We start from the raw sequence: 27,392 nt of genomic DNA on the forward strand, positions 1-27,392 counted from the left end.
TGAAGCCTTCCATAGTAAGGTGGTCTCATAAGTAAATAAATGTAAGTAAGTATCTTAACAACTTTCTTGTTGTTCCAGGGTAATTACTAACAAGGCTTTCCCATCCCACAGCGCTGGCGAGAACCTGGGGTTGGGGCTACGGATGCGGACTCTGATGAGTCTCCCAGCTCCTCAGACACATCGGACGAGGAGGAGGGCCCTGACCGGGTGCAGTGCATGCCATCCTGAGGCCCCATACTTAGGAGGGGCAGGCTCGGGCTGCCAACCCAATCCTGCCTGGGCAACTCTTCCTGCCCCAGGCCCTTACATTCAGCAGACATGCACTTTGGACTTTTTGTTTAGATGAAAGGAAGCTATCTCAGAAGGAGGACAGACCAGTGGGGAACAAATCAACAGAGAGCCCCTAGAAGTGGGAGTTGAGCCCTGGAATGGGATTCCATGGAGAGGTACAAAGGACTCATCAGAAATGGCCTCCCTCTGAAGCCTTTTTCCCAGGGTGAGGGAGAATCTGTTTTGTTAACTGGTTTAGGATAGGAATGGGGCTTCTTTTTCTTTAATCTTCCCTTGTTTCTTTGGTGGGGGTGGGTGGGTGGGAACAACTGGCTGTTCAGTACCAAGGGGCCAGAGTGGAGGATAGGAATGCCACTCTCTCTTTGGCTTAGGTTTTTTGACCTTTTTTCTTTGTTTTTAAGAAGTCTATGACAGTTTCAATGTTTTTTCCCCAAGCAACCCTATCCCAAGATTCTGTTTTTCTGGGAAGTCCTTAGAGCCCCTAACCCTCCCACACTTCACTTTCCACCTCATTCATTCTCTGAACTTATCACAGTGTTTTGCACTTGATTATGTATCCTTCACTCTCCTCTCTTCATCCCATTATCCCTTAAGTGGGTTTGGTGAGGGAGGTTTGGGAGAGGTGGGAGGAGAAGCAGAGGTGGACAAAAAATAAGAAGGATGTTACCTCTTCTGTTATTTTTTTTTTTTTTTTGGTGGCAGCAATCTCTCTGTCCCTGTCACTGTTAAGAGGCCTAATTTTATATCTATAAATATATTAAAAAGCAAGTCAAACTTGGATGTATCAAGTTAAAATTATTGTCAAAGTTTAAATACCTATATATTCTTTATGAATGCAATAAAGGGACTTAAAGGAAGAATGATCAAGAGTGATGATGTAGAAATAACAGCTGTTGGTAGTTTGCCCTTTATTTATGGCTATTAGAGCTTGGGGCTTACCTCCTAGGTTTTAGGAGGCTCAAGAATGAAGGATCCTTAGTTTTTCCCATCCCTGTGTTGGTGTGGTTGGGAAAAGCAAGAAATTCCTCCCAGCTCTTTACCTTAGATCTCCTACTTCTCAAGTTTTGTGGGAGCTCCTGGGATTGCTTTTTATTTGGTGCAGAGGGGTGGGGGTGAGGGCTTGAACTCAGGGCCTGGGCACTTGTTCAAAGCTAGTGCTCTACCACTTCTGACTTTTTGATGGTTAGATATGAGTCTCATGGACTTCCTTGCCTGGACTGGCTTCGAACAATGATCCTCAAATCTCAGCCTCCTGAGTCACTAGGATTATACTCTCAGCCTCCTGAGCCACTAGCACTCAACCAGATTGCTCTTCTAATCAAATGCTAGCCTTTGAAACATGATTGAACTTTCACTTCAGAAAGGGCACACATTGCTTGCTCTTCTTTCCTGGTCTTGTGTATGACAGAAGGCATACACTCTCTCCCTCTTGTAACTGGCTGCTGGATTCTTGAAGCTGTTTAACTCCAACCAACTCCCTTCTTAATGAAACAGTGAAGGGAACCACTTTCTGGGTTTGACTTGATACCTTGTACTGGTTTCTTGGGACTGAGGAACAAGTCAGAAATCCAAGGATTTATTCTGGTGGCTGGTTATTAGACAACTGTCCTAACCACCAGTCACTGAGTATGAAAGTCTCTGTTGAATGCCTGTAAATGGTTTTGCTGCAATTGCTTTATCTATAGCTTCCACAAGGTCCAGTTGTGAACCCCAGGAGAAGCAGGAGGGGAAGGAGTAAGAAAACTGTATTTTCAGACACTTCTTCCTCTTGTCCTGCTCCTTTTCCTAGCACTCTCCGGACCACATGTTAGCTCCTATACTTCCTTTCTGAAGTAGGGAATGTGGGATGACTGAGTAGTCTTGTGTCCTTGTTGCTAGTGGGGTGATTAGGTGAGCTGAAAGCTATGTACTCTGAAATTCATTGTATATTCTCTCAGTAAAATTACCCCTCACTTTTGTCTTCTGTGTGGTATATGGTGTATTCATTCATGATATGCTATTTCTATTCCCTCCAAAGTAGGTACTTGGCCCTGCCCTTTCCCCCTGCCCATGTTAAAATGTTATGAAGTCCAGCCAGGTGCCAGTGGCTCATGCCTGTAATCCTAGCTACTCAGGAGGCTGAGATCTGAGATTGTAGTTCAAGGCCAGCCAGGGCAAAAAAGTTCATGAGACTTTTTATCTCCAATTATCCACCAAAATAGCCAGAAATTGAGCTGTGGCTCAAGTGGTAGAGCACTAGCCTTCAGCAAAATGAGCTCACAAGTAGTGCCCAGGCCCTGAGTTCAAGACCCAGGACTGGCATACACACACACATTTTTTAAAATGAAGTCGTCTCAGAGGTTCCTGTTCCAGTGTTTTGGCTTACAATAGCTTGGTGACTGTTGTTGTAAGTAGAATAGGCCCTGTATATGTCACTTAGGAATTAGGGCTGGGGATATTATTTGAGATGTTTTCCAAGCGCCTGTTGGTGTTGTAGTGAAGGAATAGGATAAATAAAACTCTCAGTCTGCAGTCATTCAGAGGCTCCAACATCTCTGTCAATCATAGAAATTCTAGAATCAGAGTACAATCATTCACCTTTATTCCGGGTTAGAACAAGGCCGTGCACACTGCAGACAGAGGAGCACATGAAGGGGCAACCTCACAGCAAATACAAGGGGTGGGAGGTTAGTCTTCTTAGATTTTTTTTTTCCCCCACAGAGAAACTACTCAACTCTGATGAAAATAACCCTGTCTCTCTTCTCCCCATTTTTTTTTTCCCATAAAGAAGGCTCCCTATCTTTCTCCCTTTTCCCCCTATTTCATTCCCCCTCTTGCTCTCATTCTCACATACACATAGCATCCCAAATAGGACAATCCGTGGCTCACTTTCACCCTTCCAATTCCAAAAGTATCTTTCTTAAGGGAGAATCCAGACAGGGCTGAGGAGACTTGGGAAGATCCTTTAAGGCAAAACCGTGGAGTCCTCGAGGTGTATGTGTTAAGGCAGGTGTCCACAGCAGTGGCCAGAGGGAACGGGTACTGTAGGCTGGGTTAGGAGTTGAGGGTGCTTTTTCTAAACAGTCTGGCTTCTTTCTCCTTCTAACAGCCAGCCCTTCCTTCCCACTAAAATTTTGTTCCCACATACTAAAAGCTCTTAAGTTCAACTTTTTCTAGGTAGTCTCTGAGTTTGCATGTGAATTTAATGTTTGTTGGTTTAGATTTGGGGGGGGGGGCATTTGTTCATTTAAGACAAAAAAAGTTTCCTATTAGGACTATGTAGCAATTTGACTGCAACTCCCTTAACTGTGGCATTTCTCTCCCACCCCCACTCTGGCCTCAACAATAAGTTAATGCTAGATACCACAAAAAGGGCAGACATGGCAGTGCGGGTTTAATATACATATATGTAGAATATATATGTACACACAGTTAGCACGGTCAGGGTAGGGAAAGGCATCTTGGGTCAGGCAGGAGGCTGGGGTCACTCATTGTACTCTAGTGATTTGGCTAGAAGGCTTCCACAAGCCCAAGGGGCCCAAGGTATCAAGTGAGAAAGGTTACCAAGTTCCTTCCTAGATTGAATTGGGAGTGGGGATCAGTGCAAAGGAAAACACTACTTGACAACTTCTCTTCTCTTTGGCTTGGGGTGTTCTAGACGTAAAAGAGAGGGAAAGTTGTCTGCAATATCCACATTGTGACTTTGTAGATGGGAGCAGGTTGAGATTAAAAACTAAGGATCTCATTCCCTAGCCTTCTAGGTTCAGGGTCAGTATGTGCCAACAGTCTGAAAAGGAATAAAGGAGTGGAAAAGGACCTTGTCTCTTCCTGTATCCCCATTTCAGGCTCAGTTGTACATGTTTACAGCAGTTTCTCCAGAACAGAGGTGAATGGGTCATTGCTGACTGCCCAATGGGGTTCGATCACTGAAACCAGGAAGGGATCCAGTGGTCTTCTCTTTAGATCCCTGGCTCATACCCATCCTAGACTCACGATGGGGGACAAAAAGGGACTTGCTGGCACCAAGGACCTCCAGCCTGAAGAACAGCAGGAAACTGGGCTCTAGCCGGTCCAACACAGGCTACTCTGGCTTTCCTTCACCTCTTCCAGGTGGGAATCAAGTGTCCCAATCTTCCCACCCTACTGCCTTTCCTAGACCTACCCTACCTCTCCCATACCTCACCACTACCTTAGTTCCTCAATGTAGGAAAATGCAGATCCTTTCTGCTTCCATACTTTAGAGATGGGGGTGGGGTGGGTGCAAGAGGAGGAAGAATGTGCCAGTTTCTATTTGCATAGAAGTAGCCTCTACTTCCCTAGACTGGGGAAACTATGCCCCTACCTTATCCCCTGACTCCCATCCCCTCATGTAGAGGAGGAACTAGATGAGCTAGACATAGACAGACAGCCAGAGCGTGCGCACACGCACACACACGCGCACAGTAAGGGTTAGGACCAGGTTAGTAAGTGGATATAGGGTGGGGGTTGCCCTTGCCCCCTCCCTGGAGGGTGGGGAAGGGAATGGTCCGATGAAGGTCCAACCTTCCTCTTCTTCCTCCTCCCCCTTGCTCAGGCCTTCTTCGGTGGGGGAGCCAGTTTGATGATCTCTTCCTCAGAGGGCTGCCGGATAATATCTGGGGGCAGAAAAGGAGGAGTCCAAGGATGGAAGTTGTATGAGATGCCAAGCATATCCAGTGGGCATTGACCTCCATTCCCAGAATTCATAGAATTACATGACACAGTCTGTAATCCCAGCACTCTGAGGTGAAGAAAGAATGGTTTCCACTTTGAGACCAGCTTGGGTTGTGAGACCTGGTCTCAAAAAAGGCCAGATAGATGGAACAATCCTCTTACCTTTGTACTTCTTGGCACTGGGTATACGGGTTAGCTTAGTGTCTAGCTCATCCTCTTCAGAGATCTTTAGCACTCGGGTTCTGTAGTCAACCACCATAGTGAGTAGATCAGGACGGCGGGAGATCTCAAAGATGTGCTCAATATAGGAGAGGTTGTCTAGAGGAAGATGGGAGACCAGGTCAGAACTAGGGCTGAACATCTGCTTTTCAAACACACCAAATCCACCCTGACCCTTTTTTTTTTTTTTTTGTGGCCAGTCCTGGGCTTTGGACTCAGGGCCTGAGCACTGTCCCTGGCTTCCTTTTGCTCAAGGCTAGCACTCTGCCACTTGAGCCACAGCGCCACTTCTGGCCATTTTCTATATATGTGGTGCTGGGGAAATCGAATCCAGGGCTTCATGTATACGAGGCAAGCGCTCTTGCCACTAGGCCATATTCCCAGCGCCTCTGACCCTTTTCTTTTTGTGCATCAAGATGAATTTCCCAGCAGCATATGTAGTGTAAAAGGGGGGTTTTTTGTGGACAATTCAGAAGAGGTTGTGGGTGTAATGAAAAAGCATGCATGTGTTGGTCCTGGGGCTTGAACACGGCCTGGTTGCTGTCTCTGAGCCTTTTTTGCTCAAGTTTAGTGCTCTACCTCTTGAGCCACAGCTTCACTTGTAGCTTTTTGGTGGTTAATTGGAGGTAAGACTCTCATGGACTCTCCTGTTTAGGCTAGCTTTTGACCTGTGATCCTCAGATCTCAGTTTCTTGAGTAGTTAGCATGAGCCACCAGCACTTGGCTTTGAAATTTTAAATGAGAAAAGGTATGGACACAACCAGAAGGATGATGTCCATGATGTGGCCAGTTCCAAGAGGTTATACATGGTTCCCTGGGAGTTGCAATACTGTAACTTTAATATGCCCTTCTTGGGTCTCCATCCCTGCTGTTGACATTACAGTCAGAGTAACACATCTGCAGGACTCTTAGGTCATCTACCTCAGATACCTGTCATTCAAAGACCTGTATTTCTTTTTCTAAATTATATTTCTATTTAATTGAACAAAGGTGTTACCATTCAACATATCAGCTTATGAGTACAATTCATTTACTGTTTGTGTGAACTCAGGGCCTGTGTACTGCCTCCAAGCCTTTGCTCAAGGCTAGCACTCTATCACTTGAGCCATAGCACCACTTCCAGCTTTTCCTGTTGATGTGGAACTGAGGAATCAAACCCAGGGCTTCATGTATGTTAGGCAAGCACTCTGCCACTAAGCCACATTCACAGCCCCGTGAGTACGATTTTTCTTGATGGATGTCTTCCCTTCTATTATTCTCATTCCTCCCAACCCCTCCCCTCACTTTTCTTAATTCCATAGGTTATGCAATGACTATTATGACTACACTCTTCCCTCTTCCTCCCCACCTCCTCCTTCATCTATCCTCTCCCTTCCTCTACCATTTGTGACTTACCTTGCCAGTACTTCTAAACATCTGCTTTTTCAAACATACCAGAAACCCTGCAAGCAAGTATGTTGCTCTACCTAGCAGGCCCTCCTTTGGTTTCTACCTTAGGAACAGCACTTGCCTTGTAGGCTCATCTTAAATGCCAGTTCTTCCCTAAAGCCCTCAGCTGCATTGGATTGCTCTAATCCAGTTCCCTCCTCTCCTCAAAAGCAGCAGTCTCTAAAAGTAGATAAGAAAATGCTAGAACTTTTATTTAAAATTTTACCGCTTTAAATTGTTTTTTAATGTTCTGTTGTATGTATATATGTATGTATTGCAAATATATATGCATGTGAGAAATATAACATGCATGTATGTTATATTTCATTACACATACAGGAGCATCTGAAAACATTTTTTACTAACAAGGAGCATGATGAAAAATGTCCAGAGATTACTGCCCTAGAGCTCCTTATACTCTCAGCATCTCATACTCTGCCTTGTCATGTGTGGAGAGCTTTGTGCTTATCTCTGTTTACTGAATGAACAGAGCCCCCTCCCCCACCTTTGTCCAGCTTGTTGTGGCTCTCCAGGAAGCTAAACCAGGCACTGCCTGTAGTGATCTCTTCGCTCTTCTCACTGGGGATATCCTCCTTGCAGGCTGACTTGAGCTGTTCCAGATCTTCAAGGGTGATGTTGTTAGTCAGGTCCTGGAGGAGAGTCCCATACTCGGCCATGACTGAGGGTGAGAGGTGACAAACGAGGAGACTGAGTTTACCAGACAGCGTTTGGTTCACTTTATAAACACTACTCATCTCCCACTATGTCCTTGAGCATGTGCACATGGATGATGGGGGTAGTGATAGGCAGGGCTGGAGGGATAAAAGGAAGATGTAGGAGAAGCAATGGGGTTAGGTAGGAAGAAACACGGAAGCTACGAGCCAGGCTGGAGCCTAGAGTGACAAGTCATGCCTTCCCCCCATCCCCCCCCAACAGTAACCCTGGTAACAGCTCCCCTGACTGAGGAGGCGGTTACCATGACAACCTGCTCCTGACTTTCTCACCCGCTGTCTCCAAGTATCCCCCCCATCGCCCCACCCACTTGCAACCCCTCCCCCTGTCAGAAAAAAATAAACAAAACACTCAAAAAAGAAGGACCAGGGAGAGGCTACAGCAGTGAGAAGCTACAAAGGAGCTTCAGGGGTTGGTTGAACCTATGTTGTCTAGCTTCCATTCTTCCCCAGAAGCAAAGGGGTCCCTCTCACTTCATCTTCCCACCACCCTACTAATGACTCATTTTGGTTGGATGCCTAGTTGCTTGGTCTGGTGGATCTCTGGCCTCTCCATGCTTAAACTCCATGCTAATGACTTGGTTCATTAGGGCTTAGGGTATAGGGGGAAGCAATGGACCACCCCTACCTTTGTGGAGCCCATTTTCTCACTTGATGGTTACTGGGCCCCTCTCAGCCTTCTCTCCTAGCCTTTGTGCTGTGCCTGCAGCCCCCGCGCCCAAGAATACCAAGCGGCTGGCCCTGGCCCCCTGCCCAGTTCCCAGGCTGGCGGGGTGGTAGGGGGAGGGGAGTTTTAGATACAGCTTTGGGAAAGTCCAGCAGGAAGGGGGCTGCTACCCCTTCCAGCACCAGCATCCTAGCACTATCCAGCCCATCAGGGGCTGAGCAAGTCCAGATTTCATTTTCCCTCCATAGGTGAGAACATTCAAGGCCTCCATCCACTAAAACAGGAACTGTGGCTAAGACAGGAAGAAAGAAGGTTGCACCTTTGAAGTTTCTGGTTTTCATGGAATGAGAATGAGCATGTATTTCTTTCATGGTCAGAAAAGTAAAGCTTTAAAAGTAAAACACACCATCAACACTGTAATTAGACCAGAGTGGGCAAGGAACTAGATGGCCATGAACCTGACTTAGACTGCCCATGAATCACCCCCAAGACTGGACTGAAACATGGCAAACCAAAGGGAGCAGGTTGATATCCTATTGTCCTCACTTACGTGCTGTAATCAGAAGTGAAACAGGTGTGGCAATAGCACAGTAAAAGGTGTGGAACCAGAGGTCCTCCTTATTGCTAGCCCTTCACTAAAGACCAGAATAAACAAGCCTGCCTTTGGTGGCAGGCACTGTGACACAGATAATGAGCTGGACAGCAGGTCTAGCACGACCCTCCTAAGAAACAGTCACTCATGGGCACACTCACTCCCAATGCAGGTGCAGCCAGACAGAAGGGCCCAGCGGTGGTCCTTCCAGGCTGGGCCAGGAACAATGCTCTCTGACTGTCAGCACCAGGAACCATCTCTGCCATGAAATCTAGGTCACAGCAGCAGGCTCTGAAGCCCAACCCAGTCTCCACTGATAATCCAAGGGCAGAAAAGGGGGCAAGTGGGAGGGGGTGGTGGAAAGAGGGTCCAGAGATGAAGAGGGTGGGGGGCAGGACAGGAAAAGCTAGCACGAACTACTGCTCCAATTGAGACAATGGCCAAGCCCTCAACTGGACAAGGGGGCAAGATTTAGTCATGCTGCCTTACTTTCACAGGGAAGGAGAGTTTGTAAATATGAGAGGTCCTGTAGGAGGAAAGTATGTGTGGGTATAGGTGTGAATCTTTTCAGATTTAGGGCTCTGAATACAAAACAGATCCCAGGGGAAGTAGGCGGGAAGGGATTAATATGTGTAACACACCCACCCACCCACGAAGGCTGAGGGCCATGAGTGGGAGATTTCTAATAGTGAAACGTATTAGGCGGCCTTTAAAAGGGGATGGGAGAAGACAGGTGTACCAGTATTCTGTGTATGGATGCTGATTCTTGTCAGGGTGGATACAGGTGAGTGGAGGAGTTAGTGGATGTAACTGGATGTTCTGGTAATAGAGCTGTGTGCCAACACTGGATGTGTGGTTGTGGGTGCACTGGCTTGTGAACACGTGGGATGTATGTATGTTTTGAACCAGCCAAGTGTGTGTGTAAGAAAGTATATAACCACAGGCTCTTGTCCAACAGAGTGAAGGGGGACACAGAATGGAGGAGCTCAGGGTTGGGTAAGGCTGCCAGTGAGAAATCCTTGAAGGGGATAAGGCTGATGAACTGAGTCCACACAGAGGTACAGCCATTACTATAGCAACTCAGTTCTGGGTGCCCCCTACCAGTTATCAGGACATTTGATTAAAGGGATGTGTGGAGTGGTAAGAAGGAACAGAGAAAAATGGCCTTTGAGGGAGCAAGAAAAGACAATGGTTACTTCTCTAGAGGCCATCTCATCTATGCATGCCTTGGACTGGCAGCAGAGAAAAGGACAGAGGAGTTGGGGGGGGGGGTGAGGTGTGGGGAGGTAAAATCTCCTGTTCATGGCTCTCAGTCACACTGACCAACTATTGTCCCTAGCTGGTCTGGCAATGGTGGGGCTTGGCAGGAATTGGCTCCATTCTGAGTCATTTTCCTCACTAGAGATTTAGAATTCCTTAAGGCCTACGGAGAAGTCTGCCCTCTGGCTCTGAAATATTCTCATGAATATTTCTGGAGCAGTATAGAGGGCTGCCCCAGGAACACTAGGCAGCCTGGGTGGAGGCCATTCTTGGGACAGGATACCAGTGCAGGAACTGGGAACCGGAGCCCAGGCTGCCAGGAAGTTGGTCCCCTTCCCTCCCAGCTCATTTTGTGCTCTACTCACCACTTCCTCACACCTTCCTTCCTTCCTCCCACTCCTAAGCTGGTCCCAGGTGGAGCCTTGACAAAGGTCCATTCAACTGAGGATACTAGGGGAGAGGAGGAGGAGGTAAGGATCATTACCTTTTAGGATAGTTGGGAGATAGGTGCTCTGTAGATAGTAGAGGAGGAAGAAGGTAAGCCCTATGGGCACTTAGAGAAGCCTGGCAAAATCAGATCCACTTGTGGGGGAGGTGGCAGTACCAGGATTTCTGTGCATTTTAACAGAAATGTGTAGTAGATGGTAGATTATCTCATTCCTCACTCCCCACCCCCTGGCATTCAGTTCCACAGCCTCAGAAAACAAGGACACCTGGGGATTAGGAGCTGCTACCCCTTCCTTCACATGTGCTACAGCTGCCTAAAGCTGAGGGGAGGGCTGACTCTACACAGCTGCCAGGACCTGGAGATCCCTGCATTATGGACAGAAGGGAACACATGCATTCAAACCTAGCAGTCATGTCCGAAGTTGTTGCAGGAAGTAATCAAGGAGAGAGAGGGGTGTGAAGGGAAAGAGCAAGGTCTGGTTGCCCTATTTTAAAAATTACATCTGCGCCCCCAAATCAAACAGTCCCGTATAAATTTATTTCCTTTGTATCAACTGACTTCTTCCCCGTGCTTCTATCCAGTGTTGAGTATCTCTCCATCACCTGAGGTTTCAGGATCAGTGTGGTAGTAAGGGGAGGGGCAAAACATCTGGGTGCTCAAATGTTTAAAGCAGTCCAAGAATCAAAACAAGACTGAGGCTAAACCCTTATGTGAGGAAGGTCTGCACCTATGGGAGCAGCCAAAGACAGCTGTCACTGGGTAAAGCAGGGCAGGGAGGGCTGTGATTCATACCAGCCCATCTCTTCCTACTTATCTGATGATGGTGCTGCCTGCTTCTATATTTCTTCCTCTCCCATCTCTTCATCCATTTCTTTTCTCCTTAGACTTCCTGTCTCTTTTGTTCTTTTCAATGGGCATACATCCCTTCCTAGTCACCCACCCCATTTGGTGGTAGCCAGGGATACTTTAGGATTCCAGGATTCTGTGACTCAGTGTCCCCATCGCAATACTTAGAGAAGGGGTGTGCTTCCCTACTGCAAAAGACAGAATAAATTTGATGGGAGGGGCCTGAAGATGCAGTGGCTGGCTGTCTATTGGCTCGTAGAGATGTCCTTGACTGAACATTTGTATCCGCGTGGGTGAGGCTCTGAGAGATGGTGACCTTCATGCAAGACTATCTGCACACATGATGGGCACAGGTGTCATCGAAGTGAAGTAGGCACCTAGGGAAGCTGGCAGTCTATGGCATGCTTGGCAATATCCCCAACAGAGTGTTTAACCACAAAGGGAAGAGTAATTAACACTAATCACTCTGACAGCCTGGGGGCCAGACACACAACCTTAGAGAAACAAGACATGCATTCAACGTGTTCCTCCTAACTCCAAACTTTCATCCTCTCTAATTCCTGAGCCTCATTAGTCCACTCTCCAACACACTTCACGATCCTCCTCCTCCTCAATTTCTTACACTTTCTCCTTCTCTGTTCCCTTACTGTCCCCTCTGTCCCTTTCTCCATGTCTGTTTCCTCACACACATTCCTCTCATTCTGTCTCCTGACTTTGGCTCCATCCTTGGCTGACTCATACTCATTCTTTTTTTCTCCCTCTCCCTTCCAAACCCTCCTCCATCCCCTGGCCACTCAAGCACATAAACTAGCCACTCCCAGCAGCCTAAGCTCTCACTGGAACTACCAAGAGGACATCACCCAACTAGCAAAGAGAACAGGCTCTTTAGTCCTCAAGGTCCGGTCCTAGAGCTGCCCCCAAATTCAAAGCGGACTTGGGGGGGGGCAGCGGCCCCTCCTGTCCTCTGCTCAGCACTCCCAGTAAGACTGATGTCTTGGAGTCCATGGTCCAGGATACTCCACTAGAGAGGCTGGTGGGCGGTGGGAAGCAGTGTGATTTGGGGTGTGTGAGACAATGTGTAAGTCACATGGGTGTGTGTCACTGTGTGTGCTGGCTGTCTCATAGGTATGCTTGTGTCTTCCGTCAGTTTTGACATGAATTTTATGTAATTTTTTTGGGGGTGGGCGTTGCGTTAGCCACACCATGCCTTTCACCCCTGGCTCCCCACTAACCTCAGGGCAAGCTTTCGCGCATCCCACCTCTCCCCAGGTGCAGCGGGCTGGAGGGGAGGGTCCCGGCGGAACTGAGTCAGGGCTCGGCGGAGGCGAGGCCGAGGCCAGGGCGGAGAGGGAGGGGCGGGAGCGGCCGGCCTGGCCGGCTGGGCGGGAAGCGGGCTGCGTCCGAATCCCCAGGCCCGGGTCCGGCTCGGCGCCGGAGGGAGAGCCCGGCGGAAGCCCCGCCGGCTCCCGCACGCTCGCGCGCCCGGGGCGCACTTCCAGCGTGCGAGCCCGGGGGGGCTGGCGCAGCCACCTGTCCGGATCCTCGCGCCCCCTCCCCGCCGGCTGTGTCCCCCTTCCCGGGATCGTGTCCCCCCCCTCCAAAACCCAGACCCCCAAACCGGCCCCCTCCTCCCCGCCACGCGCCTCCCCTCCGCCCCTCTCACCGCCTCCGGAGCGGAGAGCTCAGGGCGCGGGCACTCCCGGGTCCCCGGTTGCCTAAAGCAGCGTCTGGAGCCTCCTCCTCCTCGGCTCCCGCCGCCGCCGCCGCCGCCGCTGCTGCCGCTACAGCCGCCGCCGCCGCCGCCGCCTCTTCCGCCCGCCGAGCCCGAGCCCGATCCCAGCGCCGCCTCACCCCACCCGGCTGGCCGGTGATGTCAGAGCCGGGGAGGGGCGGGGGGGCGGGCAGCGGCGGGAGGGGGGAGGGGCGGAAGGAGGGGCCGAGGGGCGGTGTAGGGGGTGGGGGGTGGCTGGGATTCTGGAAGGCTCTCAGGCTGGGGACCGCACTGGGCAGAGGGCCAGAGTGGGGACGCTGCTTCTTCCCGGCCCCCCACTCCCCCTAAACTGCGAAGTGCTTCTCCCGTTTAATTCTTTCTCAATGGGACACTTTCTTCCCCTTTCTGACCTTTGGATGGCCCCGTGGCCCAGACCCCTGGTAAGGAGAGGAAATTAGGGTTTAGGGATTAGAAGGGTTTTGGCCTCTGGGGAAAACAAAAACAAAACTCTTTTGAGGCCTAGTAGGCAAATGATCCCCTTGTCCACGCAGGAAGCAGAGGTAGCGGGTCCTGGGGCAAGCAGAGCCTTGCTCTTCTGGCCAGAGTGATGCCAGCAGCTCCCTTGTTTTTCTCTCACCTTTCCTAAATGGCCCTCCTTCTACTTCCCTCCTCACCAGGATGCAGTTTTGTTTATCAGGGTAGAAAAAGCAGCCCTGAGCTCAGCATGCAAATATAGACAAGGAACACAGTCCCACTTAGCTGTCTTCTCTCGCTCTGCCCCTCTGCCTAGGCCCAGTGTGATAGCTCTCACTTCCCCTCTACTTCGGGGACTTTCCTCCTCCAGATTTTCAGCCAGACTGAAAGAGGGAAGGGAGAAATGGGGAAGCATCTGTGTTTGTGCCTCATCTCCAGAATAAGGGGTCTTGCTGCAATTCTGGCAAGGCTTGGCCCTGGGAAGAGGCATGAGCACTCTCAGTGTTTATACACCTTCAGTAACACTCCATTTTGCCTCTGGTCCAGCCTAGGGGGCACCCCTCCAAAAGACTTAGAAGAGCTCCTCCCTTGGGGGAGCTTACAGTGCCCCTAGAAGCAGCCCTGTTTCTGCTACTTTGGGTTTCACAGCCCTTCTCTGCTGCTTCTCTCCCTTAAGCAGGACCCACCCTTGAGACTCACACCCCTTCATAATTCACCTTCCCGTGCGTATTACATTTGCCTCGTGTTGTAAGAACTAAACCTATTTTGTTGATTCATCTTTGAGGCCCAGTGAAACTGGATGGTTTATCCACAGGTGGCTTCATACTGGCTCCATCCTTCCCTTAGACACAGTATTCCCCTAAGACTCAGTCTTCACCAGTAAGATGGGGGTGGCAACACCTATTTTATAGGATTCTTCTGAGAATTAGAAATAGGAGTCTAGGGATAGGCACAAATTTTGTTTTTTCAAATAGGAACTTTTAGCCCAGCATCTTCCACTAACCTATGCTAGATAATAAGCTCCATATTTTTTTCCTTTTGTATTGGTCCTAGGGCTTGAATCAGGTCATGGGTGCTGTCCCTGAGCTTTTTTGTTCAAGATTAGTGCTCTACCACTTGGGCCACAGCTCCACTTCTCAAGTTTTGGTGGTTAATTGGAGATAAGAGTCTCTTGGACTTGCTTGCCAAGGCTGGCTTTGAATCATGATCCTCAGATCTCAGCCTCATGAGTAGCTAGGATTACAGGAGTAAGTTACCAGTGCCTTGCTAAGCTACACACACACACACACACACACACACACACACACACATAATTTTTGGATAGTCCTGGGGCTTGAACTCAAGGCCTGGGCACTGTCCCTTAGCTTCTTTTGCTCAAGGCTAGTGCTCTAACACATGAGCCCCAGCTCCACTTCCTGCTCTGTTTATGTGGTGCTGAGGAATTGAACCCAGGGCTGGCTTTATGCATGCCAGGCAAGCACTCTACCACTAAGCCACTTTCCCTGCCTCTTCATATATTTTCATAATAGTAACCTAGTATCCATACTACCTATTAGCTATTAATTAAATGGGAGCATGTTAGATGAATACTTTGTTTCCATCTATTTGGTCCATCTTCTCTGGGAGTAGTTCCTGGATTTGTCTGTGGAGAATAAAATATTCTTTAACCTCTGGTCTCATTTATCCATACTTAGAAATCCTTGAAGTCTCCAGGCAATGACTGCCTTTACACTGTCATCATGAAAACTATTATGTTGGGCCAGACATGGTAGCACTCAAGAGCATCACAAATTGGAGGAAGGCTGTCTACATATTGAGAGGCTAGCTATGATGAGAGCCTGTCTCCAAACAAATAAGAAACTAGCCAGGCACCAGTGATTCACACCTGTAATCCTAGCTATTTAGGAGGCTGAGATCAGAAGATGGAGGTTCAAAGCCTTCCCAGGGAGAAAACTCTGTGAGACTCTTATCACCAATAAACTACTCAGAAAAAAAAACCAACAGAAGTGATACTGTGGCTCAAGTGGTAGAGTGCTCACCTTAAGCAAAAGGCAGCTCAGATATAGCACCCAAGCCCAGAAGTCAAGTCCCAAGACTGGCAAAACAGAAAAACCCAAAGAAAACAACCCCACTATAATAGCTGATATTTTTTAGCCTGTTTAAGAGTGTTTCCTTCCCTGCCTTACTCATTTGCACATACCCAAGCTTGGGTCTCGAAATGGAGTGTGTGTAGGTCCTTCCTGCAAATAATTGCAATGAGCCCATGTGTAGTTGATCTCTCTCCATTCTCATGGCTACCCCATGGACCCACATTCTCTCTAGTTCACTCTACTTATTATAACCATCTCTGATTTTGAGTTGTGCTCCTCGCCTCTATCCTCACCATCACCTTCCTCCCTCAAAACCATCATGTTCTACAATACAATATGAAGTTTTATTTCTTCTTTACAAGCTCAGATTAACTTCAAACACCTCTACAGGGGCTGGGAATGTGGCCTAGTGGTAGAGTGCTTGCCTAGCATGCATGAAGCCCTGGGTTCAATTCTCAGTACCACATATACAGAAAAGGCTGGAAGTGGAGCTATTGCTCAAGTGGTAGAGTGCTAGCCTTGAGCAAAAAGAAGCCAGGGACAGTGCTCAGGCCCTGAGTTCAAGCCCCAGGACTGGAAAAAAAACACATAATAACAACCACCACCTCTACAGTACATTCCCATTAGGCTTATCTACAACCTCACAACCACAAGTTGGGTTTCTCCTCATCACTCCGCTCTCTGTATCCCTACTAGGACAAACACATTCCACCATTTCAGGAGACTTTTCTGTACTAGCTCTTCCCCAAGTCTTCTGCCTGTAATCAAGCCCATTTATTTAACTGAAGGCCTAATAAAGGCCTACTTCCATTACAAACTCATCATGCCCACTCTGACCTTTCTCTTCTGAGTCCAGGCCATGTTTTCTTGTTGTTTTTTGTTTTTGTTTTTGTTTTTTTTGCCAGTCCTGGGTCTTGGACTCAGGTCCTGAGCACTGTCCCTGGCTTCTTCCCGCTCAAGGATAGCACTCTGCCACCTGAGCCACAACGCCCCTTCTGGCCGTTTTCCATATATGTGGTGCTGGGGAATCGAACCGAGAGCTTCATGTGTAGGAGGCAAGCACTCTTGCCGCTAGGCCATATTCCCAGCCCCCAGGCCATGTTTTCATCTGTTCTTTCTTTTAGCAAACATTAATGACAACTTTTTGTGTGCCCAGCCTTTTGGAAATGAAGAGAACACTTGGGTTCCTGCCCTCCAGGGTCTTTTTAGTGGGGAATGCACACCTACAAGTGAAGAACTATCACAGAATGTGTTGAGTACAAGCATGGAGGTCTACCTAGAGGCTAGGACTACAGGAGGGGCAAGGTCTTGGAATGCATCACTATGAAAGAATCACTGAGATTCTTCTGGATGTTCGAAGAAGAGCTGTAGGGAGGATACAATCCAGTAGCCCATAATCACTTAATTACATGTTGCTTTGTATTTTTCTTCCATTGTTTAGTTGTCCTTATCTTAACTAATCAGCTCAAGAGTAGGGACAGGCCTGGTACTCTCTGTTCTCCCTGAGCCCAACAGCAGCACTGGACAAACACCATGTGTTCAGAAAAGGCTTGTTGACTTGAAGCTGATAAATAATCCAGGCTTTTCTGGGATAACTGCCTGCAGGGAGCCCCCACCCCCTCCTATCACACACACACACAGTCCCCTAGCTCATTCCTAACAAGGCGTCCACACTTAAATCTCCCATCCTGTGACCACCTCCCCCTGCCACAAGGGTGAGAATTCATCAACAGACACTTGCTCATTCTGTCCCAGATCTCTTTATTGAGGCCTTGCATTTGACCCAAATACATTAACAAGAGATGGCTGAGATACAGCCCCACAGTACCTCCCTTCCTCCTGACCAGAGACAAGACAGAAGGATGCAGGATTTGAGAGAATGAAGAAAGACTGTGTGCCTAGATGGAAGGAACAAGAGAGATGGGGGCCCCTAGATAATGAATGGCAAGAGGAAAAACAAAAGTGAGGAGCTATGAGAGAAAAAAAATAAACACAAGTAAGTTAGGGGATAAGAAACAGAAGTAAGGTGAGAGAGTTGAACTGGTATCTAGAGAAATAGCTCCTTTCCTCATCAGTTGAGGGGAACCAGAGTATCAGCACCCAACATACAGACCCAGTTGGCCTTATGGTAGAGAATGACCTAGTGTCCCTGGAGGAGCACAGCGAAGGCAGGAGGATATAGCAAGAGAGCAGGTGGGGCTGGGAAATAGTTGTCATAGCAACTAGTCATCGTCATCGTCATCGTCGTCATCGTCGTCGTCATCATCGTCGTCATCCTCTGTGTTGATCTCGCCCTCCAGCACATCCTCCAGCCAGTCCTCCAGCTCCTCAGCAGAAGGCAGGTCCTCTTCGTCATCCATCTCCATCCATATGCTATCCGCCTAGGAGGTGGCACAGGCAAGGGATGGAAGCTAAACTCAATGCAGGTCTTCAGACTGTCTCCCACTCACTGTACGCTTCCTTACATCCTGTCTCCCTTCTTTCATCTTTCAGTGGACAGAGAAAGTGCTTAGGTGATAGTGTAGGTTAGAACAGTAATATATGAAAGTGGAAAGTTGGATTGGCCAAAGGCATTCTTTCCATCTTTTTCTCATACTCTTTCCACACTTAGCTTCCAAAAACTGAGGTCTCCATTATGTCCTTAGTGCAAAACCACTGGTGGCTCTTCATGGCCAATAGAATAATGTTACTGGTTTTCCAGTAGTAGCTTCAGATATTTCTAGACTCTGAAATGACAGAAAAAGCTACTTGCCTGTTGCCAAACAAGATATTCATTTTGGGGCTTTTGATCTTTCCATCCTGCTTTTTCCTCAATTTGGAAATTACTTCCCTTAGCCTCACTCATTAAAATCAAACTCCATTTTAATGCCACTTTCTCTTAAATGCTTCTGATTCTCTCAAGCAGAAAGCACTGCTTTCTGTGTCTTTCAGAATTTTATTTGTATCTTATTATGCTGTTTTATCAAATCCAGCCTTGTGATGAATGGAATACTTACCTGTCCCACTCGCCTGAGACTGTGAACTACTCAGTTCATCAACTCAACAACAGTTTTGAAACACCGATTATGTGCATGAGAAGACTTCCATCCTTGAATTGGTCAGAGTCAGGAGGGAGTTAAGAATAATCCACCCATAGCAAGCATGAGGCCCTGAATTCCAATATCAGTACCAAAAAAAAAAAAAAGTTCAAAGTCTACTGGAGGAGATAGAATAATAAAGAATATAGTCATATTCCCAAGGCCAGGTGAACTCCAAGAATACCATAGAAGGGACAATTTTAGTGAAAGACTTCATGGAGGAAGAGGAGTTTTGAAAGATGAGCTGATTATAATGAATGAGGATGGAGGCTTGTTCACATTATGCATTGCTCCTCCCCCAGACTAATTAGTCTAGCCACTAGACGGAACATGTCTGCTTGGTTTTGTTTTTGTTTTCTGGACAGCATTCAATTCCTCTTTAGTAGAGGGGAGGAGAGATGGAGAAAGAGAAGTAGAGTAATGGTCAGCCTAGGATGAGGGAAGGAAACTTACATCAGTAACATTGACGACTCCTATTTGTGGGGCTGACAAGTCAATGTCAAATGTCTTCTCCCAGTATGGCACCAACTGTAGAGAGATCCAAAGATGGCAGCTTAATGGAGTTTAGGAATACACAAGCCTACTAGGGTGAGGGTAAGCCTGTTCATAGAGCAGACAGCATGAACTGGCAATGGATGAATGAACAGTAGGACCAGAAAGTTCTGGATAGCATTAGTCGGTGAAAGAATGGAAATCCCAGAGGAAATGTATAAAAAGCTCCTCCTTTCTAAGGGAAAGTAGGTAGAACCTTGTGACTTTGGGCCAATCACTTCTCTTTGGACCTCATAGTCTACATCTCTCACATGAGGTAATCACCAATGTTCCTCACATTTTTCTTGGCTTATTCAACCGAGAAAGAAATCATCCCACAGACATGGAATCTACTTTGAATCTGAGTGAGTGTGTATATTTGTGTGCAGGGTTATTGTGCCCACCTGCTCAGCAGAGTGCTGCTTCTCTCTCGGAGCCAGACCTGGCACTGGGACTACTTGCCCAGCCTCTACTCTGAGAAACGTGTGAGGTCCCACATGAATTGCTTCGCACTCCCTCTCCCCTCAACGCTCATAGGGCCCTTGTGTATGGAACAGGCATATGACCCTGCTCAGAGATGGAGAGAATGACGAAAACAAAGCCCTTGCTCAAAAGGTGCCGTGGTCTAAGTCTCTGAGTTAGGGTGAATGGTGCCTGCGCAGGCCTCTTACCAGGGGGAAGTCATCAGGGTCAATCCAGATAATGCTCAGATCGGGGTTTTCAGTGTTATCTTGGGCCACAGACTTGAGAGTCTCTAAGAACTCATAACCATCTTGGAAGGAAGAGAAACGAGAAGTGTGAGTTGGAGAGGCAAGGGACACAGGAAAACCAGGAGTCCAGGTATAGTTCTCTGCCTCCTACAGCTCCACATGTCTAGCTCCAGGCAGCTTGCGAAGGCCTGGAGAATGCTTCCCACATGAGGCCTATGCTCCCATCAACACCCACCCCACCCCCTGCCTTCCTGCAGGCCAATCCAGTATTACTCCCTTACCAGGATCGGCTTCCTCTGCAAAGGCCACAATGTGGATTCCGTCCAGATCATCCTCCTGTTGGGGTGGGAATGGGGTGGGGGTGAGTGAGAGGAAGAGCAGGGTGATGACTTCTGTACTCCCTGAGGCTGGAGAGCCCAGACAAGCTCTAGATGTTCCTTGACCCTGAACTGTGTGGAAAGCCAGCTTCGGGACCAGGTATATTCCTCTGATGGTGACCCTTTCCCAAGTGACACTCCCTTTGAACTTCAGAGCCTGTGACTCTTCTCTCATTCCTTTACCCGGAGCTTGGGGCTTGGTCTTTGTCCTCTTTACCTACCTATTTCTGTCTCTTGATTCCTGACAGTTTTCAGAACAAAACAACAACAAATCTTTCCTCTTCACTGCTCTTTCCTCCACTTTGCACTGATCTTTTTACAGGCAGGTATGAAGGGCAGTGGGAAAGACTGTGTCTAGCGCTTAGGATTTTTTTTTTGGAGGGGGTGGGCAGTCCTGGTGCTTGAACTCAGGGCTGGGCTCTATCCCTGAGCTTCTCTGTGCTCTACTACTTGAGCAGTCTACCACTTGAGCCACAGTACCACTTCCAGCCTTTTCTGCTTATGTGGCACTGAGGAATTGAACCCAGGGCTTCATACATTTCTAGGCAAGCACTCTACCACTAAGCCACATTCCCAGCCCCTAGGGCTTAGGTTTTTAGCCACCCTGTTCTCCAAGAGCCTGATCCTGGCCAGAAACACTCACCCAGGTCTCATACATACTCTCAGGCTTCAGTTTCCTCAGGGTTGACCTAGAAGAGACAGAGGGCCCCTAACTCAGTGAATAAGAAAGATACCTCCCTACAGCAGAGGGTCCCTGTAGCAAAGGCTGACTCTGGGTCAGGCCCAGGCCATAGGACAGCTTGTAGCCCCGAACAAAGCCATCTGGCAAAGCCTAAGCTCTGGGCACCAGGCCCAGATCATTACATGGTTTGAAAGCAGGAGGGAGGGGCCAGCAAGGGGGCTGGAGAGAGACCTCTAGAGAAAGGTAAGAACTGGTAGTAATCAGATTATTCTCTCATTCGCTTCTTTAGCCATTCATTTGTTCAATAAAATTGAGGATTTGGGCTGCGGATGTAGCTCATTGATAAGAGCGCTTATCCCACATATACAAGACACTGAGTTCAATCCCCAGCACTATAAAAAATAACAATAATGAAATAAATAAATGAAGGGCTTCGTAGGTGCTAAGCCATGAGTTAGGTGCTGAGTAGACATTGCAGAAGGAAAGCATGTTTCTTCTCTATGAAGGGGACCATAATCTCCTGGGAGAGAGTAAGTAGTATTTATACTGATGAGTGGGAATTTCCAGTTCTGGAGGACGTGAAGGAAGAGAATTGTGTGTGTGTAGGGCAGGGTTTTCCTACCTCAGCACTGTTCACATTTGGGGCTGGATAATTCTCTGTTGTGGAGAGCTGCCTGTGCACTATATGGTATTTAGCTGTATCCCTGGCCTCTAGCTACCAAGGATGTCTGAAGACATTGCCAAATCCCCCCTGAGGGGACAGAACCCTTCCTCTGCCTGCCATTTCCTCCACCTCGGTGGAAAGATACCAATGTAATGTATGACAATGAGCACGGGACAGTTCAGGGTTAAAAACTCCGTCCGCTCACTCTGGGCCGCTCACTCTCTGTGGAAGCTCTTTCACTGCGATTGTTAAAACAGGATTAAATACAACAATAGAGACAGAAGGTACCTTACAGCTCCTGGTCAGACCACACACACTCAATGTTCATTTGTTGACAGAGATTATTGAGGTCACAATCAGCATCTGAGGAATTATCTACAATTGCAGAGGACTTTCTCTGTGTGGGTCATAGGGCTAAGTGTATATGTGTGTGTGCATGAGTGCATGTGTGCACATGCATGCAAAACTACTATGCCTGGTGTGCATTCACCTCCAGTGGAGACCAGCTCCCTGCTGAGCTGAGGTTTCCCAGTCCATCTCACAGACTTAACCCCATCCCCACCTCCTGTGCTCTTCCACAAAGTTGACAATCTCCTCTTCGCTGTTGGGTTTGTCTGGGATAGTCACAGGCTCATCCATGAAGGCCTCATAGAAATCAATCTCATTCAGCTTCAAGGTCAATTTCTTGGCCACCTTTGAGGGAGGGGATAAGAAGAAGGGAAGTGGGAGGTACAGTGTCACCTGTCACCCAGAGAAGCAGTACTGTGAAGGAGCACATGTTAGAAAGGGAATCAGAGAAGCTGGGTCTTTGTCACTGCCACTGTGACAATGGATAGGTATCTTGACTTTTCTTCATTTCATTTAGAAGTAGAGGAGTGGATTAAATGTTGTGAATCTACAGGGGCAGGAGAGGCTAGGTTTGGGGTGGAGAGTGCCAGGATATGGGATAGGAGCAACCCTCTCCTCCCCCCCCTCTACCCCCCCGCCCCGTCAATTCTGGCTGAGGAAGCTGGAGGCAATTTAGGGGTGTAGGAAGACCCAATAGGCACACGTGGAGGAGCACCTTGCTGTCAAAGGTAGCAAAGAAGGGGATGTAGGGATGAAATTCTTCAGCTGCATCCTCATAGGCTTTGTAATCTGAGGGAGGAAAGTACAGTCAGTCTCTGCGGAATCAAGGTCTGCCAGCCTGTCCATTCCTTTGCTTCTCCCCAGTTCTCTGGCCAGTGAAGTTGCTTCCGGGAGATCCCCACACCCCATCTAGTCCTTTGAGAGAAGTAAAATACAGTAGGGCTATACTGGGGGGAGGTGGAGTGGTGGAGGTGCTTGTATGTGGAAACCCCCTTTCCCAGAGTGCAGGGGGGTGAGAACACAGGTTGGAGCTGAGTATTCAAGAGGAAGGGGGCAAGGAGGGAGGACACGGGTGCTGAGACAGTGGAGGAGGGAGGAGGCAAGGCAGGTGAGATGGGGCTTTAGGGGAGGGAAGAGCAGAGGTTAAAAGTTACCCACGCTCTGAATCTTTGCTCTTGAAGTAGCCAATAAGTTTGATCTCATCCTCAATATTCTCAAATGCCTGCAGCTCTCGTTCACCCTCAATCAGTTCCACAGGGTCCTCAAGGACCTGGAAGAAGGGACATTGAGGAAGAATGGTCAAGTCTGGAACTTGGAGTGGGATCTAGGGAGAAGTCAGGAAAGTACAAGAGGGGCTACATAATGACGTGTGTGTGTGTGTGTGTGTGTGTGTGTGTAGTTTATATGTTCTCTGTGTGACATGTGCATTGTGTTTTGTATCCGGTATGCTGAGCATATGTACATGATGTATGTTGTATGGTGATTATGATGTATGTGATATGTACATCAAGTGTGCTATGGGTTGTAGAAGGTGTGTGGTTTCATGTGTTGTATGCATATGGCATGTGATGTGTGGCATGTATATGTTCAAGGCATATTGGGTGTATTTGGTGTACATATAAAATACGTATATTGTATATACAACATGCATGTGCGGCCACCTGTCATGTGATATGCATGCACGTGCCATGTGGTGTGTTATATACTTCGAGTATTGCATGCATATGTGATATGTGTGGTATAAACATGGTGTTGTCATGTATGTGTGGGCTCTATACATGTAAAGTGCATTTTGTATGTTATAGCCATGTTGTATGTAAATGTGGTTATTATATCTGCTGAATGTGCACTGTATATGTTGTGTCTGGTGTGTGGTTATATGAAATGTGTATTACACGGTGTGATATGTGCTACATGCTATGTGTGGTGTGTAGTGCAAGCATAGTGTGTGTCCAGTATGTATGATGCATGTGTTGTATGTTAGGTATGTGTAATGTATATGCATGCGTGTGTATGGAGAAGGTAAGGATAGGGTTGGGGTCAGGAGGAGTAAAAAGGGGAAGCAGAGTGGAAAGGCAGGGCTGTCAGGTCCAGTGGAATCCTCACATCAAGCAGAAACTCCACCAAGGTGTCCGCAGAAAACTCGCCATCATACTCAATGACTTCATCTCCCTTGAACACATAAACGCTGTCCTCTTCGGTTAGACCTGGGCAGGGAGTGGAAGGTGAGCTACAACCCCAAACTTCCAGAGTCAGAAGTCCAAATCCTGGGTTCCAGCCCACCCAGTAATCCCACTGGACCCATCTACCTTTCCCTTTCCCGAGCCCATCCACCACCACCACCCCTGAACCACTACACCCTGGATGTGCATTCAATTAGCCCAGGAGGCTAACCTGACTTTGGAGAGATTCCTAGGGAGAAGTGAGGCAGTGGGAGGATGGGGTAGGGTGTAGAGAGGACCTAGGAATACACAAGTTCTAGCAATATTGCTTTCTTTCCCTGCCAGCTGTAACTAGAGATAAATATTTCTGCTATCTTCCCTGAAGATTCCAGTAGCTGGAATTCTCTGTCCTGCCCTTTAACTGGAGATTGCTGACCAGATGACTTCATAATTACTAACCATCCCCTCCCCCGCCCACATCCGGAGTCCGGCCTTGAGCCAGTGCTGCCTCCTGGTGGCCGGATGCGGAACCAACCAGCCAGGGCTGCGGAGGGGGAGGGGTTGGGAGAGGAAGTTGGAAACCTGCTCTTGGGCACTCACTGCCTGTATTCTCCTAAATGGCCAGCCTCACCTCATAATAGGATTAGTGCATGAGTCTTTTTAGGATCTGCAGCCATCACCTTCTCAACCTCAGTATTTTCATTTCTTCCTTTGAGAATAGATGCAGTAGAAGAGCTCCCAAGCCCAAGGCCTCCACAGAAGCCTCTTCAGACTGCATTCCTTTCCCCCACAGAAACCTTCTCCCCTCCCTTACCTAGTTTCTTGGCCACAGCTGCATCCTTCTCAGAGTCCACCAGGCCGAAGCCAACACCCTTGTCTTCTAGGACTTGGGCTGCTAACTGGAGGTAGGGTTAAGGATTAACACGAGCCTTTGCAGTTCTTCTTAACCTCCCTTCCCCATCTCATGCTTTCATGTTGGGTCAGCTGAGGTGCAGGAAGGCCCAGGGTTGATCATGATCCCATACTAAGATCCAGAATATCCTCCGACTCCCCACAACTCTATGCTTTCTGTGTTTAGCTCAACTTTTTACTGGTTTGTTTTAGATACAAGGGGTTTGAACTCGGCAGGTTACTCTCCCCCCTTGAACCATACCTCTAGTCCTTGGCTCGGCTTTTGTTTGAAGCTGATGAGCATTGTTCATTTGCAACTGTGCTTCTGTTCAGTTTCAGGGCACCGGGCTGAACACTTACTAGTTTCTGAGGGATACTAAGGAGGCTGGCTTCAGAGGGGCTGAGGGCCCCTTCCCTCCTGGAGGGGTGGGCCTTGCCTCCATCCTGATCACAAGCTCAAATGAGTGGTAGGGGTGATGTTAAAAATCTCTGGAACCTTCCAGTGACTCCCAACACAAGAGTTTTGGAGGGTAGTGCTAAGAGAAGAGTTTGGTTATACTACTGAGAAATGGGAGAGGTCAGAGTGGGAAGTAGAGCTCACCATTATCACCTTTGGTGAGAGAGAGAGAGAGAGAGGCTGAACCTAGATGGCTCTGGCTCTCCAGTGCTCTGTCCATTTCCCATAGCCCTTCTACACATACTTCAGCAAGTGCGGAGGCTGCTCTGTCACATGGGCGGTCCCTGCCCCCACAAACCTCCCAGGGCAGCACTCAACCCATTCCCTGTGCTGTGGGCACGGCTTGCAGCATTACCCCACCCAACACTCAGGCGCCGTGATTCTTCGGGGGATGGAAAGGGAGGCGGGTGGCAGGTGGATGGTTGAGGCTACCGAGCAGTCAGGCTAAAAATACATGGCTCATTAATCAGATGGCATGTTCCAGCATCCAGGGGGGATACATGGAACTGAGCGCCTTTGGTCTCGATAGCTCATCCCCAGATGCACCAGGCTGGGGCCTCTGTACCACCAAGCCAGAGAAGGGGTGGGAGAAATTCAGACAAGGAAACTCAAGCACGTTCCAGCTTCTACAGGATGTGTGACCGCATCTTCCAACCCTAGGCTTTTTTCTTTCCTTTTTTCTCTTTTTATAATGAACTCTGCTTAGGGCAGATGAAGGGTGAGGAGTCTCTTCCTATAACGAGAAGATGGGGAATATTCTGAGATCTCCTTTATAAAAATTTTCCAGTGAGGGCATTGGCTTGGTCCACTGGGGACAGGTAGGGGGACCCGGGGCAGGGAAAGGAAAAGAGAGAGAGGTGGGTGGGAGGTATGGTGGTTTCTAGGAGACTTGGAAGCATATGGCCACCAAGAAGTCACGGGACTTACACTCAGCCTGGATCTCTTTGGGGTGCAGCCTAGGGGTGTGGAAAGGGGCATGTCTGGCGAGGGGAGTATCCAGTGGGGCGAGGGAGAGTGATGCACAAGACCGCACTGAGTTTTCCCTTTGCCCCCCCCCCCCAGCACCTCCCTTGCCCTCTTTCCTCCTCTTCCTTGCCAAACCCCAATACCATTGCCACCTACAACATGGTGCGGACCTCCCTGCCCCTCACAGCACCCCCTCTAAAGTTCCCTGTGATAGGACTTTGGGTCCCTGTGTCTGTGTTTCTCATCTGGCTAAAATCACAGAGGTCCTGCCATGTTGCTCTCACCCCCAGATCTCACTCTGAGAGATTCATAGGGGGCTGTATGATTTAGGTGAGCTCTCTAGGCCTGCCCTCCCCCCCCCCAACCTACTCACCTCCAGGATCAGCTCTTCCATCTCAAATTGTCTTTGTGAGGCTTTGTCATCCTCAGGGGGGTCATGGTAGAGGAGGGCCAGCACCTCATACTTCTTGAACACGTTCTTGTAGTTCTTTGCATTGACATTGATCACTCGGTCCACGCCGTCGTACTCGGGGAAGTCCAGACCTTCCTCCCCCTGGACCCCTGACTTGGGGGCCCCTAGCACCAGCAGGAACAGCAGTGCCAGCCGCAGCCTGGGCATTGCTCTGGCCCCCATCCTGTCTGTAGTGCTCATGGAGGTAGGAGGATCTGGGTCTGCTCTCCTGGTCCAGAGGAGGCTAGCTGGGGTAGGGAGGGCCCCCTAGGCACCAAATCCTGAGTTAGGGGCGCTAGGTGGGGGGGTGGGGTGGGGAGTGGCCCAGAGAAGTGGACAGAAGACACTGCTGGGTCCTGAGGAAACTGCCCGACAGGGCCAAGAGAAAAGGGTCAGGAGGAGGAATAGGAGCAGGGGGCGGGGAGGGAACCGGAGCTGCCCCCTGAAATTGGCACCCCTCAGTCTCCACCTGGTCCTGTCTAAATATGTCTCTGTGGTTGGCAGGGGAGACAGATAACCTTCTGAGGCCAGGACAGCTCCACGAGCACTGGGAGCCTCCTACCTCTTACCCCTCTCCCCCCAGGCTCCTAGATACTCCTTCCCTCCCCTTCCCCCAAGATCCAAGGTTCCCCAGCCCCTGTCCCCCAC

At 48.7% G+C, this 27,392-nt stretch overlaps 3 protein-coding genes across 6 annotated transcripts in view; 1 reads left to right on the plus strand and 2 right to left on the minus strand.

Annotated features, from left to right (window-relative positions):
- Dcaf8 (DDB1 and CUL4 associated factor 8) overlaps positions 1 to 2,257 on the plus strand; it is a 52,363-nt gene extending 50,106 nt beyond the window's left edge. For all 4 annotated transcript variants that reach the window (XM_048356621.1, XM_048356619.1, XM_048356622.1 and 1 more), the window contains one exon: positions 112 to 2,257. In XM_048356621.1, coding sequence (XP_048212578.1) covers positions 112 to 228 — 117 coding nt within the window. In that variant the 3' untranslated portion in view covers positions 229 to 2,257. The remainder of the gene's footprint in view (positions 1 to 111) is intronic.
- Positions 2,258 to 2,851: 594 nt separating this feature from the next.
- Positions 2,852 to 12,951, minus strand: Pea15 (proliferation and apoptosis adaptor protein 15). Its single transcript, XM_048356627.1, has 4 exons — positions 12,817 to 12,951; positions 7,115 to 7,288; positions 5,125 to 5,280; positions 2,852 to 4,904 (listed from the first exon to the last, which is right to left on the minus strand). Exons 2-4 carry the CDS (start codon positions 7,284 to 7,286, stop codon positions 4,840 to 4,842), a joined length of 393 nt encoding a protein of 130 aa, XP_048212584.1. The 5' UTR covers positions 7,287 to 7,288; positions 12,817 to 12,951; the 3' UTR covers positions 2,852 to 4,839.
- Positions 12,952 to 17,169: 4,218 nt separating this feature from the next.
- Positions 17,170 to 27,133, minus strand: Casq1 (calsequestrin 1). Its single transcript, XM_048356623.1, has 11 exons — positions 26,667 to 27,133; positions 24,794 to 24,878; positions 23,924 to 24,024; positions 22,976 to 23,087; positions 22,533 to 22,606; positions 22,032 to 22,162; positions 20,767 to 20,812; positions 20,028 to 20,082; positions 19,708 to 19,808; positions 18,959 to 19,033; positions 17,170 to 17,809 (listed from the first exon to the last, which is right to left on the minus strand). Exons 1-11 carry the CDS (start codon positions 26,943 to 26,945, stop codon positions 17,651 to 17,653), a joined length of 1,218 nt encoding a protein of 405 aa, XP_048212580.1. The 5' UTR covers positions 26,946 to 27,133; the 3' UTR covers positions 17,170 to 17,650.
- Positions 27,134 to 27,392: the final 259 nt, after the last annotated feature.

Source organism: Perognathus longimembris, chromosome 11 (assembly GCF_023159225.1).
Source record: "Perognathus longimembris pacificus isolate PPM17 chromosome 11, ASM2315922v1, whole genome shotgun sequence".
Classification (NCBI taxonomy): domain Eukaryota; kingdom Metazoa; phylum Chordata; class Mammalia; order Rodentia; family Heteromyidae; genus Perognathus; species Perognathus longimembris.

Coding starts and splice junctions, on each gene's coding strand:
- Pea15 (XM_048356627.1), bottom strand. CDS start 7,286: ATGGCCGAGTATGGGACTCTCCTCCAGGACCTGACTAACAACATCACC. Junction 5,281..7,114: donor CCACAACAAGCTGGACAAAG/GTGGGGGAGGGG, acceptor ATCTTCCTCTAG/ACAACCTCTCCTATATTGAG. Junction 4,905..5,124: donor CAGTGCCAAGAAGTACAAAG/GTAAGAGGATTG, acceptor TTCTGCCCCCAG/ATATTATCCGGCAGCCCTCT.
- Casq1 (XM_048356623.1), bottom strand. CDS start 26,945: ATGAGCACTACAGACAGGATGGGGGCCAGAGCAATGCCCAGGCTGCGG. Junction 24,025..24,793: donor AGCTGTGGCCAAGAAACTAG/GTAAGGGAGGGG, acceptor CTCCCTGCCCAG/GTCTAACCGAAGAGGACAGC. Junction 22,163..22,532: donor TTGCTACCTTTGACAGCAAG/GTGCTCCTCCAC, acceptor CCTCCCTCAAAG/GTGGCCAAGAAATTGACCTT.